Source organism: Mus musculus, chromosome 4 (assembly GCF_000001635.26).
Source record: "Mus musculus strain C57BL/6J chromosome 4, GRCm38.p6 C57BL/6J".
Lineage (NCBI taxonomy): Eukaryota > Metazoa > Chordata > Mammalia > Rodentia > Muridae > Mus > Mus musculus.
Genome location: NC_000070.6, coordinates 149,449,376 through 149,466,529, shown reverse-complemented (window position 1 = coordinate 149,466,529; position 17,154 = coordinate 149,449,376). Strand labels below are relative to the sequence as shown.

The following is a 17,154-nucleotide window of genomic DNA, read 5'->3' as shown; positions in this document are numbered from 1 at the left end:
CCTGACTTCCTCTCACTCTCTATCCATCCTCCTGACTTCCTCTCACTCCCTATCCATCCTCCTGACTTCCTCTCACTCCCTATCCATCCTCCTGACTTCCTCTCACTCCCTATGGTTTTTTTTCCTATGTTCACTTCCTGTCAACCGGTTCCTTGCTCCGCCTTTTGACCTATGGTTGACTTAATCTTTACAGTAAGCAGAAAGCTTTTGTATTAAAGGTGTGTACTAGGGCGGAGGAGCCATACCACAGCTAGAGACAGGTTTTCCCAGCATACAGTCTCAGGGTTCGAAGGATGATCAGATGTCTGCAAGCATCCTCTGGCTCTGCAAAATGAAGGTTGTGGATACATCTGGAAGAAGTCAGAGTAGACCACACTTCTCCCTGCTCTGCATCGCAATCGCTGATGAAAGGGATGGTAAGATGGCTCATCAGATAAAAGTACCTGCTGCCAGGCCTTAAAACCTGTGTTCAAACCCCCAGACAGAAGATAGCCCCCAAAAGTTATCTTCTGACCACACAGGCACACACACACACACACACACACACACACACACACACACACACATGAAATAAACAAAAAGAATAGCTAATTAAGCTTTGCCCAGATGAGTCTGCGTGAAACCCACCCTTAGAAGCAATGGGTAGGGTCTTGGAGGAGGGGGTGAGGCCTGAGTCCTCAAATGCCTCAGGGCAGACAGGTACAGCCTTACATTTTCTAAGCACAGCCTTGCTGCTGAGCCAGCACCATCTTTTATCTCTGGGGAGGACTTCGAAGGGAATGTCACAGTGCCTCCAAGAGAATCGCATAGAACAAATAGTACCATTTAAGGATTTAAAATTATATGAATGTTCTTCACCTTTATTTATAATTGTATGAGGAACAGAGCTCTTAAGAACACAAGGAGTGGACTGGGTCAGCTCCACAGCTCTTTGCTCTCTGACCTCAGGGCGAACGGCTGCTTTGCAGAAACAGGCTCCATCACTGCATCTGAAGCCGCCATGTTTCCGAGGAGCCTCGTGGTCTCTCTCCAGTGCAGTGAGTATCTGCATTTCCTGAATCTGCAGAGAAAGGGCCTTCTGCCGCCTTACACTCTTCCTGGTTCTGTTCCCCTGACTTAATAACCACAATCACAGCTTTTTGTTAAAGCCCAAGGCTGTTAGGGAGTTGGTTATTGACTGAAATTTTACGGAGTTGGCCACCATACTTAGTTAGGGTCTGTATTTGGAGACCATACACTCGGGGCCTGGAGAGGGCTGAAGTGTCAGGTTGGCCCTGCATCATGTTTGCACAGGTGGAGACCATGGGGGCTGTGGGCTACAGTGTCCCCTGGGGCCTTCCATACCCTGCCCTGCCCTTGGCATGTGCAAGACCAGGACAAATGGCTCCTGCCAGCAGCCTGTGTGTAGTGAATATGACACCCCTCTGAAATCTCACCCAGGGGGCTTCGGCTATCTTTGGGGATCCTGGAAAGAGCCTTGGAGATCTTTCCCCACAGTCAAATATGAGAATTTAATGGAGAAACAGCCAGTGTGGCAAATACCATAAGGCAGAAAAGGCTCAACTTAGCGTCTGCTGCCTCCCCCACCTCCTACCACTGACTTCACCCAGGGTGTCTCTGAGACCCCACTAGGTGTCTGGCACACGTATGATGGGCCTGTTCCTATCGATCACCAGAGGAGGGGGTGGTGCCAGGCCAGTTTGGATGAGGAGTTCCATCAGCAGGAGCCTCCCTCCACCAGTCTCTGCATTGAGAGTGCCACCACACAGTTTTAAAACGAAAGTCAATGAAAGCCTTTTATGGGGTATAGCCCAGAGACAACTGTGTATGTTTTGTGAACGTGGTCTTGCAGTTGGTGCAAGGGTAAAGTTCCTATCCTGGACATGGTGGCACAGCCTGTACTCCCAACACTCAGCTGGTGGAGACTTGAGAATCGGGAGTTCAAGGGTCACCGGAGCAACAGTGTCGGGCCAACCCAGGCTACCTGAGACTGTGTTTCAACATCAACAAAAAGTTGAATTCCTGTCTTAGTCAGGGTTTGTGTTCCTGCACAAAACATCACGACCAAGAAGCAAGTTGTGGAGGAAAGGGTTTATTCGGCTTACATTTCCATGCTGCTGTTCATCACCAAAGGAAGTCAGGACTGGAACTCAAGCAGGTCAGGAAGCAGGAGCTGATGCAGAGGCCATGGAGGGATGTTCTTTACTGGCTTGCTTCTTCTGGCTTGCTCAGCCTGCTCTCTTATAGAACCCAAGACTGCCAGCCCAGAGATGGTCCCACCCACAAGAGGCCTTTCCCCCTTGATCACTAGTTGAAAAAATGCCATACAGATGGATCTCACGGAGGCATTTCCTCAAGGGAGGCTCTTTTTTTCTGTGATAACTCCTGCTTGTGTCAAGTTGATACACAAAGTCAGCCAGTATAATTCCTAATTAAAATAGGGTAATGTACATTTAAAATTTTTTGAGATGGGAGGTCTCGCTATGCAGACAAGGCGGGCTAGAACGTACCCTGCTGTACCTAATTTACCTTTTTTTTTTTAATTTGTGTTTCATACTTACCTCTCTAGAGAAAGACTTTATAATTCTACAGAAGAAAAAAAAAACCCAATTATGCAAAATTTCTAGTCAGATCTGAATCTCAGTCAGAAAAAGGAAAATCATTTCCTTGCCTTACCCCTGCCAACCATCAACAGCAAAGACCAAGGGAGATAAGAAGCCACGCCCACAGCCTCCGGTCACTTGGCCTGAAAGTGTGGCTGCCCAGACCTCAGGTTGCAGAGACTCAGCTCCTTCCTCCCTGGTCAACATTTTCAGAGCTGAGAGCTGAGCCTGGACTGAAGGAGGACAATTGTGTCAGAGGAGCCATCAAACTCCACTGGGGGCGGGGTGGGGTGGGCAGAGCATGCGCAGTTCATCTCCTGTGCGGTGGAGTGTAAGGCTCTTTTTTTGTTTTTTTTTTTTTTTTGTTTTTTTTTTTGTTTGTTTTTTTTTTTTTTTTGTTTTTCGAGACAGGGTTTCTCTGTATAGCCCTGGCTGTCCTGGAACTCATTCTCTCACTCTGTAGACTAGGCTGGCCTTGAACTCAGAAATCCTCTGCGTCCCAAGTGCTGGGATTAAAGGCGTGTGTATGCCACCAGTGCCTGGCAGATTGTAAGGTTCTGGTACTGGAACCTTACCTTAAACCTTAGTGTCCCCTATTTGGAAATGTTGGAACCTCACTACTTTATGATCACCTCAGACCCACTGGTCAAGGGACCCTCCCAGGTGGCCCGGGACACCCACTGTTCGTTATTCCCCGGGATTAAAGGCATGCACCACCTTTAGTTCACCACAGAAAGTTCAGCCAAATCTTGAAGTTGTCACCTTCTCTAATTAAACAAGTCCAAATAAAATTTTGGGCATCGTGAGAGACTGCTGGAGAAGTCTGATGTGATCTTTCCACACAGAAGGACTAAATCCAACCTGTCTGACTTTAGCAACTGCCTGGAACTAAAACCACACATTTCTGGTCAGAGGGAGAGGATTGAGCCATAATGCATGTGTAAATGTGTGTATGTGTGTGTCTGTGTGTATGTTTATATGTGCATGCATTAGTACATACATGTGTGTGCATATGTGTATGTGTACCTGTGCTTGTATGTGTGCCTTGTTTGTGTCTGTTTGTGTGTACTAAGAATTAAACACAAGGCCATGTGCATGCTGAACACAAGCTCCACCACATTACGTCACACCCCAACCCGGTCCTATTACACACTTCTCAGTCAGCCTAACTTGACCTTGAACTCCTGATTCGCCACACACACCCACACACCTTCCCTTTTTTAAAAAAATTAAGATTGCAGAATTAATGCATGCTAGTCAAACACTCTATCACTGAGCGAGGCAGGGTCTAAGTTACCCAGGCTGGCTTTGAACTCGATCTGTAGCTTACACATACCTTTAATGGCTGGTTAGTCCTTCACTGCAGACTCCTGCATAGCTGAGATTACAGGTATAGGCTTGCACCATCAGGGCCATCGCTATAATGCAGGAGTGGAAAGGAAGGCAGGGGAGGGGTGAGGAGGGGAGGGGAGAAGAGAGGAAAGAGGAACAAAATGGGGAAGAGACAGGGAGAGAGGGGTGTACCCCAGATGCCCCCCCCACATGCCTATGAGACTGTTAGTGGAGAGAGTGTCTGCCTTGAAGGTGGGTTTCCAGTGCCAGATGTCCAAGTCTGTCATTCACTGGCCCCCTCAGAATCCTTTCCTTTGAAATCGTGTGGTCCCTAAGGTCCCTCTCAGTTTTAAAATATTAATAGTCCTACTGAAGGACTGTTCCTCAGGCTGCTGTCCCCTGAGAGCTGTCACCAGCGCTTCCTTCCTCCTTGACAACTGTTTCTATGCCAGGAGCCATGGAAGTGTGAGATCTGGCCAAGTTTCCAACAGTGGTGTGAGGAGAAGATCTGTAGATCTAGGGCATCAGTCAGGACCTTCCAGAACTATTTTAAAATCTTTCTTTAGGGGAGGGAAAAAAGGCTTGGGCTCTGGGGAGGGGGAGGGGAAAGGGGGGGACAGAAAACAAGAAGAACTGCCCTCTTGGAAGCCAGAAAAAGTCCTTATGCTTAAAACCACAGTCTAGGGTTGGCCTGGTTCTGCTGCCAACCCCGGCAGCTGTGGATAGGTGGACCATCCTGGGGGTGGGGTATGAAGAAGGGTTGGCACTTCACCCGTGTGCTGTCACAGGGACACCTGGCAGCCCATAAGGTAGGATGCGTGGGCTGGCACAGGAGGAGGGAGGGGCCAGTAAGCCCTACCCTGATGCCCTGATTTCTGGCACATGCTGGGGGGGGGGGGGGGGAGAGGGGGCGGGCGGTGTCCTGATCCTGTTTTGACAACCTGGGGTGGGGGAACCTCTCTCCTTGTGTATCCTTTTGTACACCCAGCACCTGACATCACCTCCTTTCTCTATTCCTGCCTGTGAGCCTCCCTGAGTCTAAGTGAGTCACAGCGGACTGTATCTGCCAAAGCAAGGTGAGCTATCCAGTGAGTGTTTCAAAACTAATGGTAACCTTAACAGCTATGCTGTAAAGCAGGGAAGATATCAAGCTCACACAAAGCCAACAGCAGTCAAATGGACCATTGTATACAATAGAAAGCCTTTACCCAGCTTCAGTGAACATTTTAACAAAATGCTTCCTGTGCGGGGGAACCCACATTGTTTCCTTTTACTGGCTATTTTGTAGTTTTGTCAGACAAGGTATTGTGTAGTTTAGGCTTGCTAGGAACTCAAGATCCTCCTGTCTCTGGCGTGTTGGGATTACAGGTGTACTCAGAGACCGTGCCTGGCTTTCTCTTCGAATCTGTTTTGCTTTGAGACAGGGCCTCTAGCGCTGGAAGCTCTTGAACTCCCTATGTAGCTGAGGACAACCTTGAACTTGGGATCCTCCGGCCTCTGCCGCTGAGTGCTGGGACCGCAGGCATGCGATTACAGCCAGGTTGGGTTAGGCAATGCTAAGGATAGAGCCTGGGATTTCATGCATGCTGGGCAAGCACTCTAGCAACCGAGCTTCAGCCCCAGCCATCGATTGTCCTTTGACTAGCATCCCATGTGTACCACTTCCTATTGATACTTCTAAGTGAGAGGGTGCTGGAGTCTCACTTGTACGCTGAAAGAATTATACTGAAGACTACGAGGAAAGAGGACATGAGAAACAAAGACCAGGAAGAAAGAGGACTTTATAAAGAGGCTTACAAGACAGGGCCTGGCGAAACAGCTCAGCAGTTAAGAGCACTGATTACTCTTCCAAGAAGTCCTGAGTTCAATTCCCAGTAGCCAGGTGGTGGCTTGTAACCATCTATAATGAGATCTGGTGCCCTCTTCTGGCCTGCAGGCATACATGCAAGCAGACTGCTGCATTCATAATACATAAATCTTTTTTTTTTTAAGATTTATTTATTTATATGTAAGTACACTGTAGCTGTCTTCAGACACTCCAGAAGAGGGAGTCAGATCTCATTACAGATGGTTGTAAGCCACCATGTGGTTGCTGGGATTTGAACTCCAGACCTTCAAAAGAGCAGTCTGGAAGAACAGTCGGGTGCTCTTACCCACTGAGCCATCTCACCAGCCCCATAAATCTTTAAAAAAAGAAAAAAGAAAGAAAGAAAAAAAAAAACAACCAAAACAAACAAAAAAGCGGGGCGTGGTGGCACATGGCTTTAATCCCAGCACTCGGGAGGCAGAAGCAGGCGGATTTCTGAGTTCCAGGCCAGCCTGGTTTATAGAATGAGTTCCAGGACAGCCAGGGCTACACAGAGAAACCCTGTCTCAAAAAAAAAAAAAAAAAAAAAAAAAAAACAAAAAACAAAAACAAAAAAAAAATCTTGGGGCTGGAGAGATGGCTCAAGAGGTTAAGAGCACTGACTGTTCTTCAAAAGGTCCTGAGTTCAAATCCCAGCAACCACATGGTGGCTCACAACCATCTGAGATCTAACACCCTCTTCCCATGTATCAGAAGACAGCTACAGTGTACTTACATATAATGATAAATCTTTTTTTATAAAAAGAATCTTAGGGGCTGGTGAGATGGCTCAGTGATTAAGAGCACCAACTGCTCTCCCGAAGGTCCCAAGTTCAAATCCCAGCAACCACATGGTGGCTCACAAACCATCTGTAACGAAATCTGATGCCCTCTTCTAGAGTATCTGAGGACAGCTACAGTGTACTTACATATAATAAATAAATAAATCTTTAAAAAAAAAAAACAAAAGAATCTTAGGGCATGAGTAAGATTTAGACCAGTGGTTCTCAACCTTCCTACTGCTGCTACCCTTTAATACAGTTCCTCATGCTGTGGTGACCCCAACCATAAAATTATTTTCATTGTTACGTCATTACTACAATTTTGCTACTGTTATGACTCATAATATAAATATCTGTATTCTCCAATGGTCTTAGGCAACCCCTATGAAAGGGTTATTCAATCTTTATAGGGGCTGTGCAACCCACAGGTTTAAAAACTGCTGATCTAGAGAGTTCCTATAGGACACTGTACTTGTAGTCAGCAATAATATGTTGGGCACTTAAAATTTACACAGCCATAAGTGCTGGTGCATGCTTATCATCCCAGTAGTTCCAAGGATTACAAGTTCAAGGCTAGCCTGGACTGCTTGACACCTTGACTTAGTCATAAAATAATTCACTAGGGGCTAGGTCTTGTGCAATTTGTTCTTGCCACCAAAAATAACACAGAAAGCCCACAAAAGAAACGGGTTTTCTCCATTTAGGCTGCCTCTGCGGTGAGGAAGCGCTAACTTCATGAGAAAGCAGTGTGCTCCCTGAATGCTCCCTGAGTGCTCCCCAGGTGCTCCCCTGAGGTCTCTCCTAAGTAGTGTGGCCAAGCAAGATTGAGGGGCTCAAGGCTCTTTGTGTTGGTTCAAACTTTGTCACAACCAACAAGTTTTACAGGGGTGCCACTCAAAGTGGCAGCGTCCCCAAAACCGAGCTCATGTGTTCCCAGCCACCGTGATGCTGTTGAGAGAGCAGTATTTGCGGAGTAGCTTTTGTTCAGCTTCCTCTTTGTGCATCCGCAACAAGTTAAGTCAGACCTGCAAAAGAATTTCACCCTGCTGTAGGTCGTAGCCAAAGGCAAGACAGTTGCTGGAGGAGACAATACCTGGATTTTATGTGCTGTCTGTGTCAGATTTTTCTACTGTAGGACGCTCAACCCCGACTGGCCTGAACAAGAAAGCCCTTTGTATTCAGAAGCAGAGATGTAGGGCAGGATCCAGGGCTGGTGTGAATGAATCCCCAGAGTTATCACGGTCCCTGCCAGTCAGGGTGTCCTAATTCTGTGCCTGGTGAGCTGCAGGGGAGTGACCAGGGCTCTGGGCACAGAGAGTGAGTCATATGCTTCAGAAGTGGAGAGAGGCTGGGTCCCCACCAGCTCTTCCTTCAAATCAGACATCTTTCCTGTGACCCATTATCATTCGAGATTTCATGTCCTTAATTAAAACCAATTCTTGGTACAGGAGATGAGGTTGCAGAGATGGGGTTAGCCTTGAACTCGTTTGGGGCTATCTAAGGAATCGAAAGATACTCCTTGCCTTGGTGGTATCGTCTCCTGACAGCAGGAGGGGAGGGAGGGGTGATGGGAAGATCACCTTCTTGCTCCCAGGTCCTTCTTGGATCAGCATCAAACCCCATCAAGTGAGAGAGAGTTCCCACCCATGTGACCTCGTCATTTCCTGTCCAGTGTCTGTTGAGGAGGAGTTCTACACATAGGTTCAGAGCCTCGCCTTTGTCTAGAAGTTTATAGTTGAGTTCCTAGTGTTAAGCACAGGGTATGGAGGCAAATACCGTCCTTCTTTCCTCTCCTCTCCTTTGCAGTGATAGTTTCTGATCCTGCCTAGAGGGAAACTCTTGGAACTGACCAGGAGGAAGGTGATTCCGGAGCCTATGATTCAGTCAAAGCTCCGTCCCCTTCAGCAGCAGTCCAGTCCAGTCTTGAATAGGTGGCCTTTACTCAAGCTGGCCCGAAGCCAGGGCAACTGGCACAAAGGCTAAGAGTATTATTAGTTACTTCTGTGCCTTTCATTTTTAGGCCAGGCTTTAGAACAATATGATCCTTAAGGTTAGGAAGTAGCTACTGTTCTTTTTTTTTTTTTTTTTTTTTTTGGTTTTGAACCTTTAATGAGAAAAAAAAATATACTATGGAGCTCAAGTACACGGTGGTCGGTGAGTCACTGGGGGGAGTTTGGGGGTCACACATGACACGTCTATTTAACAGACCGTACAACAGAAACACACAGTCAACAAAATACCAAAGTGGCGGCTAGCAAGGTTACGTCTCAGTCTCCTCATCATTCAACAGCATATTGGGGATCCCGCGGCTGATGGGGAAAAGACGACCAGATTCTGGGCATTGCAGGGTGCCCTCCAGTACATCAACCTCAAGCAACACGTGGTGCATCTTCCTCAAAAATGTCTCGTCGTGCTCATAGCCTTCAGTCGGCTCTTTGGGTACCTCGGCCAAGTTTAAGGTGTCCGCTGCCTGCACAAGCGCCGCCCACTCCACTTTGGGGATCATCCGCGCCACGAACTCCGGGTTGAACTCCACGGGGTTGATGCGGACCTCAGTGGCCTGCAGGCGCAGCGGGAAGCCACGCGTGCCCACGCCCCGCACATGGGAGCTTAGGAGATTGTGGGTGAGCAGTTTCATGTTGTCACAGCGGAGCGCGTGAGGCCGGAACCGGAAGGCGTAGCTACTGTTCTTTATGCGTCCTGTTCCAGACTCCAGAAATTTGGGCAGAGTTCACAGTTATGGATCCCTCAAAGGTCAAGGAATGTCTATGCCATTTGGTGTAAGAGATTCAAACGCTCTTTCTGAGCAAGTTGATCCCACCTTGGCTTCTCAATACAAAGGGCATTTCTCCCTTGGAAAAGGTCACATTCAGTCAGTCAGTCAGTCAGTCAGTCAGTCAGTCAAGCATTTATTGAGCATTTGCTGGGCAGAGTGCAAGACCCGGGGACACTGTCATGGTAAATGACGTGAACCCACAGTCATGCCTTTCAGTCAACAAACAGGGAAATGGACGAGGCATGGACTAGGAGAGGGAGAGGGAGATGGAGACAGAGAGGGAGAAGACATAAAACATATGCAAATTATAAACAGGTTTTTGGGGTTTTTTTGTTTTTTGTTTTTTTGTTTGTTTGATTGATTTGGTTTTATTTGGTTTTTCAAAACAGGATTTCTCTGTGCAGTTCTGGTCATCCCGGAACTCATTCTGTAGATCAGGCTGGCCTTGAACTCAGAAATCTGCCTGCTTCTTCCTCCTGAGTGCTAGGATCAAAGATATGTGCCACAACAGCCAACCTGAAAAAAAAAAGTTAACAAAGTTGTGAGTTTTTGTCAGTGCTAGCTGTGTCACCATGGGTGTCCATGATGCCTGTTAACTGATGTGGAAGGACCCTGTACCGTTGGCAGAGTTTAGGTCTTGGAGTGTGTGACAGGAGACATGAGTGGGCCCAGCACAGGCAGGCATTTCTGCTTTTGACTGTGGATGTCTGATAGCTTCACGTGCCTGTGACCCTGGCTTCCCTGCAAGGCTGGACCATAACTTGGAATGGTGAGTTAAAACAATCCCTTCCCCGATAAGTGGCTTTTGTATGAGTATTTCATCACAGCAACAGGTAACAAAACTAAGACCCACCCGCTTGCTTTTACGGTGCAGACACAGAGCCCAGGGCCTCAGTGCAAGCTCTCTGTCACTGAGCTGCGTCTCCAGCCTGGTTTCCAGTTTCCTTCTTTTGAATTTTGAAAGGTTTAGGACTCTGGTGGAAGTGATGTCACCTAACTTCTGAGATCGCTTTGTAGGACACAGGGCAGCACCTTTGTGGTTCTCTTGGGACTCTTAGAGAACTCAACCTCCATGCTATCTGGGATCCCTAACAGTCCATAAAGAGCCTATAGCTTACCAGACCCAGCCCTCAGCTCTTTTTTTTTTTTTTTTTTAAGATTTATTTCTTTATTTCATGTGTGTGAGTACACTGTAGCTGTCTTCAGACACACCAGAAGAGGGTGTCAGATCCCATTACAGATGGTTGTGAGCCACCATGTGGTTGCTGGAAATTGAACTCAGGACCTCTGGAAGAGCAGTCAGTACTCTTAACCACTGAGCCATCTCTCCAACCCCTGGCCCTCAATTTTCAAGTGTGGACAGATTTCCAGCTAACACACAGTCAAGTCTGACCAGCTGGTCTAACCTGAGCAGGGTAAAAGAAATGAGTTCCTGGGCTAAAGAGATGGCTCAGCGGTTAAGAGCACTGACTGCTCTTCCAAAGGTCCTGAGTTCAAACCCCAGCAACCACATGGTGGCTCACAACCATCTGAATCAAGACCTGATTCCCTCTTCTGGTGTTTGAAGGCAGCTACAGTGTACTTACATATAATAAATAAAATAAATCTTAAAAAAAAAAAAAAAGAGCTGGGCGTGGTGGCACATGCCTTTAATCCCAGCACTCGGGTGGCAGAGGCAGGTGGATTTCTGAGTTTGAGGCCAGCCTGGTCTACAAAGTGAGCTCCAGGACAGCCAGGGCTATACAGAGAAACCCTGTCTTGAAACCCCCCCCCAAATAAATGAGTTCCTATTTATTAGGATGGCTAGGTGCTGCATATACATTGATGTATGTGTGGGCATGCGTGTGTAAATCAGAGAACAGCTGGTTTTAAACATTTATGTTGACCCAGTCAGTATTTGATGCTGGGAGCTGAAAGCCATTCGTTTAGTTATTAACATCTAAGAATAAGGGATGACCTGGGTCACACCCTGGGCTCAGAGGTGTTTAAAGTTAAACTAAAGGAGGGAGTCACAAGGGAAACAGAGGTTGCCAAGGTAGGGTGGGGCAGGAGAAGGGATGGAGCCAGGAGTACGTGGGAAAGGAAGGAAGGAGGGATAGCCAGGGCTCCACACCCCCAGCTTCCCTGTCCCCTCCTGCAGTCCCCTTGGGCTCCATCCTGGCTCCGCCCTCGCCCCATTGACAATATAGGGCACCACTGCCTGTGACTCTTGGGCTTTGGCTGCGGACAGACACCAAACCATGCCAGCAGACCTCAGCGGTACCTGGAATCTTCTCAGCAGCGACAACTTCGAGGGCTACATGCTGGCCCTGGGTAGGACTTAGGGTTGTGCAGCTAGGGGGAGCTAAGGTTGGGGAGCAAGGCCTCGGGCCTCCGGGATTGAGTGAAGACAGTTTGTCCTGTGTGTTCCAGGTCCTTCTGTCCCCTGTGGGTTATGTTCTCGCTGGTCAGCTCCTGTCCTTGTCCCAGAGTCTCTGCTGCTCTGTCTTTCTTCTGACCCCCTTGTCTCGTCTGTCACTCATCCCATCTGTCGGTACCTCTCTGCGTTCCTCGAATCTCAGGTGCTTATGTACCCCTGCCTATCCAAATCTGCGTGGATATGTGGGATACGGTTGGGAGCGGCTGGGGCTCCTAGGGGCAGGGCGGGTCCTGGCACTGGAAACCAGGCAAACAGCAGCTGCAGTCTGCGTGAGAATTCAATTTCCCCGCCAGAGCTGAGCCCGCTTGGCTAATGGCCAGTGTTCGGAGTTCAAGGCTACTCCTGCAGATGAACCGGCAGAGTCAGCCTGAGCTGCCCATGTGTGTGGCGAGAGAGCAGTGCCCCACACCCTGAACCCTGTGGCCTCCAGTGCATGGGTCCACGAGAGAGGGTCTGATCACTGACCCTGCTTCCTAAAAGACTCTCGGTATGGCGCTGACCGGGCAACTTGCTCTGGCTCTATGGATTTGACAGATTTGGGCAACTATTCCTGCATGCAGAGCATCCTTGCCAGGGCTTGTATTGGGATTTATTTGTTCGGGTTTTTTTGTTTGTCTGTTTTGAGATAAGGTCTCACGTTGTAGGTCAAGCTGGCCTGGACCTCACTTTGTAGACCAGGCTGGTCTCAGACTTCAGGAAATCCTCCTTTCTCAGTTTCCCAAGTATAGAGATTAGAGACCTAAGCTACCATATCTTGCTGTACTGGGTACTTGAAAAACTTCCTTCAAGTACATAGAACAGACTTCAAAACCCCAGTAAGTAAAAGCAATTAAAAAAAAAATCATCCTTCTTTAGCGGCTAGAGAGGTGGCTTAGTCATGCACATGGCAGCGCACAACCATCTGAATGCCCTGTTTACAGGGAATGCGATGCCCTCTTCTGGCCTCTCTGGGCACTGCATACATGTGGTGCACAGATATGCCTGCAGGTAAAATTTATACAAGTTCTCGTGAGTCAAGTATGGTGGTGCACACCTATGATCCAATATTTGGAAGTGGAGGGAAGAAGATCAGAAGTGTAATGTCACCTTTGCCTGTATAAGTTCAAAGACAGCATGTGTTATGTAAAATCCTGCTTTAAAACCAGCTGCTCTCTGAGTTACACACGCATGCCCACGCATACATCAATGTAAATGATTAAAATAAAAAATATATATAATAAGAACAATAACTTTGCAGGTATTGACTTTGCAACTCGTAAGATTGCCAAGTTGCTGAAGCCACAGAAAGTGATTGAGCAAAATGGGGACTCCTTCACCATCCAGACGTGCAGCAGCCTCAGGAACTACCTTGTAAAATTCAAAGTTGGAGAAGAGTTTGAGGAGGATAACAAAGGCCTGGATAACAGAAAATGCACGGTAAGGGCTTAGGCAGCAGCTAAGGGCTAGGGCTCTCACTTAGCCAGCATGAGGCCCAGGGAAGATTACTAGCACCTTAGAAAAAGAAAAACGAAAGAACATAGGCTTGGGGCTGGAGAAACAGCTCATCAGCTAAGAGCATTTGGGCTCTTGTAGAGAATGGAGAGTTTAATTCCCAGCACCCACATGGTGGCTCACAACCACCTGTAACTGCAATTCCAAGGACCTCTGTGGGCACCAGCCATGCACATAGTACACATACATGCATGGAGGCAACACATAAAATTTTAAAAGATCAAAATGTAACCTAGGCTGCAGATCTCAGTTAGCGCTTCACTCAGTCCACCCGGTAATGTTTAAGGATCCTGCCATAGTGAAACACTGTTTCTCTCTCCCTCCTTGCAGAGCCTGGTTACCTGGGAGAATGACAAACTCACTTGCGTACAGAGAGGAGAGAAGAAAAACAGAGGCTGGAGCCACTGGATCGAAGGGGACCAGCTCCACCTGGTACTGATCTGTCCTGATCTTTTGAAAACATTTTGGGGGAGGGGTGGGAGGAGAGATTTAAATCACTATTTCTTTACTTGTATTCATGTGTATGTATGTGTGCCTATGTGCCTCTCTCTCTCTCTCTCTCTCTCTCTCTCTCTCTCTCTGTGTGTGTGTGTGTGTGTGTGTGTGTGTGTGTGTCACATGTATGCAGTGCCTTCAGAGACCAAAAGAGGGCACTAGATCCCCTTGGAACTAGAGTTGCAGGTGGTTGTGAGTGTGGGGAACTGCACCCTGGTCCTTTGCAAGAGCTATCTCTCTATCCCCTTGTTTTTTACTATTTAAAAAAGTTGTCAGCCGGGCAGTGGTGGCGCACACCTTTAATCCCAGCACTTGGAAAGCAGAGGCAGGCAGATTTCTGAGTTCGAGGCCAGCCTGGTCTACAGAGTGAGTTCCAGGAGAGCCAGGGCTATACAGAGAAACCCTGTCTCGAAAAAAAACAAAAACCAAAAACCAAAAAAAAAAAAGTTGTCATAACAGTATGTTTTGATCATATTCTATCCCCTCCCTAAGTCCTTTCAGACTTTTATCTCTCTATCTAGTACCTAACTTCATATTCCTTCTTTGAAACCAAAATAAATAAATTTAAAAACAACAACAAAAACAACCCCCAGACAACAATAGGCGCATGGAGTCCATTTTGCAGTGGTCACTTCTCCTGCACATGAGATATGCCTTGGAGAGCAGCTGATATACTGTGCGCCATAGGAGAAAACTGATTTCTCCTCTCCCAGAAGATATCAATTGGCTGGGCACTTCCTGTCATTTTCTTCTCAATTCTGGGATTTGTCTGGCTTGACTTTCTGCAGGTCTCGTGCATGCTGTCACAGGCTCTGTGAGTGTGTCCATACACCAGCCCCGCTGTGTCTGGCAGAGGCTGTTCCCTGGGAGTCGCCCACCACCTCTGGCTCTTAGAGTTTTTCTGCCTCTTCTTCTAAATAGATCCTAGAGCCTCGACGGCTATCTTAAGGCATCAGGTACAGGGCTGAGTGCTCCAAGGTCTCTCGCTGTCTGCCCACTGTCCAACTGTGGGTCTCTGATAATTACCATCTACTGCATGAGGAAGCTCCTTTTTTGAGGGCTGAACAATGCACTGGGATGAGCCCCACATGAGTGTCCTTTGTTCTTATTTGAAAAGAGATAATAGCAATTTTAAAAAGGTGGACAATTCCCCTACTCCTTCCCCCCCCCCCTCTCTCTCTCTGACATGCAGAAAGATCTTGAGGCAATTTTTGTTTTGATTTGTTTTTTTTTGTTTTTGTTTTTGTTTTTTTTTTTTTTGGTTTTTCGAGACAGGGTTTCTCTGTACAGCCCTGGCTGTCCTGGAACTCACTCTGCAGAGCAGGCTGGCCTTGAACTCACAGAGATCTGTCTGCCTCTGCCTCCTGAGTGCTGGAGTTAAAGGTGTGTGCTACCACTCTAGGCTGGATTCGATCACCTTTTTTTTTTTTTTAAGATTTATTTGGCCGGTCGTGGTAGCACACGCCTTTAATCCCAGCACTCGGGAGGCAGAGGCAGGAAGATTCCTGAGTTCGAGGCCAGCCTGGTCTACAAAGTGAGTTCCAAGACAGCCAGGGCTATTCAGAGAAACCCTGTCTCAAAAAAAAAAAAAAAAAAAAGAGAGAGAGAAAAGATTTATTTGTTTTATTTATATGAGTATACTGTCACCATCTTCAGGCATACCAGAAGAAGGCACCAGACCTCATTATAGATGGTTGTGATGGAAATTGAACTCAGGACCTCCAAGAGACCAGTCTGTCAGTGCTCCTAACCACTGAGCCATCTCTCCAGTCCCGATTTTATATATATATATATATATATATATATATATATATATATATATGAATGACATGTTTTATGTATACATGAGCTCTGTTGGTAGAGTATTTGCTCAGTGTGTGTGTAACTCTCCCTTTGAGCCCACATCTGTGAGTTCAGCACTTGAGAAGTGGAAAGCAGGAAGGTCAAAAGCTCAAGGTCATCTGCAGCGATACAGCAAACCAGAGATCAGCTTTGACTCTAGGAGAGCTGGAAAATAATAGTGTTTCAGGGTGGTCTCTATGATCAATGAAAGTCAGTCTACGGTGCCTCTTGTTACCTTGAGAAGCCAGAGGCACAGCCCACTGTGTCTTGCTGCTTTGGGGCCTTATTTCTTCCCAGAGGGGCACTGGTTTGTTTCACAACCAGGACTGCATGACCACAGGTCACAGCTCAAAACAGTCAATACTTCTTTTTTTTTTTTTTTTTTTTTTAGTAATAATAGTGTCTCTTTTTTAAAGGATTTATTTATTTATTTATTTATTTATTTATTATAAGTACACTGTGGCTGTCTTCAGACACACCAGAAGAGGGCATCAGATCTCATTACAGATGGTTGTGAGCCACCATGTGGTTGCTGGGATATGAACTCAGGACCTCTGGAAGAGCAGTCAGTGTTCTTAACGGCTGAGCCATCCCTCCAGCCCCAGTCAATACTTCTAAAGTGCAATCTAGAAGGTATAAAATCTGCAAAGTATAAAACCAGGGCTGGGTAAGGCGGGACACACCTTCAATCCTAGCACTTGGGAGGGAGAGGCAGGTGGATCTTTGTGAATTTGAGAGCAGCCTGATTTTCATAGTGAGTTCCAGGACAGCCAGGGTTATGTAGAGAGACCCTATCTATATTCATGTGTGGTTATGCATACAAATGCGCATACATATGTATAACCATACCTGTGTTTGTGAGTCTACACTAACTCCAGTAGAGGCAGTCAGGATCACGTTGTCGGACACCCATTTCCTGTCAGCGTGAGGATGGAGAAGACTGTACATTCGGTATCAGGACTGTTGAAAACATACGTCAACTTTTTCTTTTCTTTCTTCTTCCCTCCCTTCCTGTCCCAGGAAATGTTCTGCGAAGGCCAGGTGTGCAAGCAAACCTTCCAGAGAGCCTGATACATCTCCAGCAACAGAGCCCGCTTGAGGCAACTACTCAATGCCAAGTTATCTCGTAGAAGGAACGGGTGTTTGTCTGTTTTGGGTTGATGAAGGGTCTTGTCATTGGAAAGATGTCACACAGCCTGTATGAGAAACTGTTTGATTTCAGGACAGTTTCAGCTCCAATAAACCTGCTCAAGTGGTGCTGATTGGTTTTTTCTTTCTACACCTAACATGACTTGCTTGTTGGTTTGTTTATTAATTTATTTGGTCCAGGGACTGGAGAGATTTATTTGTTTGCTTGCTTGTTATCTGAGGGGCTGGAGAGATGGCTCAGAGGTTAACAGCACTGGCTGCTTTCCCAGAGGTCCTGAGTTCAATTCCCAGCAACCATGTGGTGGCTCACAAGGATCTATAATAGGATCTATAATAGGATCTATAAGAGGTCCCCTCTTCTGAACTACAGACATACATGCAGGCAGAACGCTGTATACATTATAGATAGATAGATAGAT

At 47.0% G+C, this 17,154-nt stretch overlaps 1 protein-coding gene and 1 pseudogene across 3 annotated transcripts; one reads left to right on the top strand and one right to left on the bottom strand.

Annotated features, from left to right (window-relative positions):
• The first annotated feature begins 67 nt into the window (after positions 1-67).
• On the top strand, positions 68-16,843 carry Rbp7 (retinol binding protein 7, cellular). Of its 3 annotated transcripts, XM_006539087.2 has the most exons (5): positions 68-416; positions 949-1,037; positions 12,996-13,174; positions 13,580-13,681; positions 16,607-16,843. In XM_006539087.2, the coding sequence occupies exons 2-5, from the start codon at positions 1,001-1,003 to the stop codon at positions 16,655-16,657; spliced, it is 369 nt and encodes a 122-aa protein (XP_006539150.1). In that variant the 5' UTR covers positions 68-416; positions 949-1,000; the 3' UTR covers positions 16,658-16,843. The 3 variants fall into 3 exon arrangements, with proteins under 3 accessions (XP_006539150.1, XP_006539148.1, NP_071303.1); XM_006539085.2 differs by having other exon boundaries at positions 68-1,037; NM_022020.2 differs by lacking the exons at positions 68-416; positions 949-1,037 and adding an exon at positions 11,562-11,652 and having other exon boundaries at positions 16,607-16,829.
• Trmt112-ps2 (tRNA methyltransferase 11-2, pseudogene 2) lies at positions 8,641-9,254 on the bottom strand (annotated as a pseudogene).
• Positions 16,844-17,154: the final 311 nt, after the last annotated feature.

Excerpts from the sequence above, each read along its gene's own strand:
- Rbp7 (XM_006539085.2), top strand. The coding sequence starts at position 848 with ATGTTCTTCACCTTTATTTATAATTGTATGAGGAACAGAGCTCTTAAG. Across the intron at positions 13,175-13,579 it reads TGGATAACAGAAAATGCACG|AGCCTGGTTACCTGGGAGAA; the intron begins GTAAGGGCTTAG and ends CCCTCCTTGCAG. Across the intron at positions 13,682-16,606 it reads AAGGGGACCAGCTCCACCTG|GAAATGTTCTGCGAAGGCCA; the intron begins GTACTGATCTGT and ends TTCCTGTCCCAG.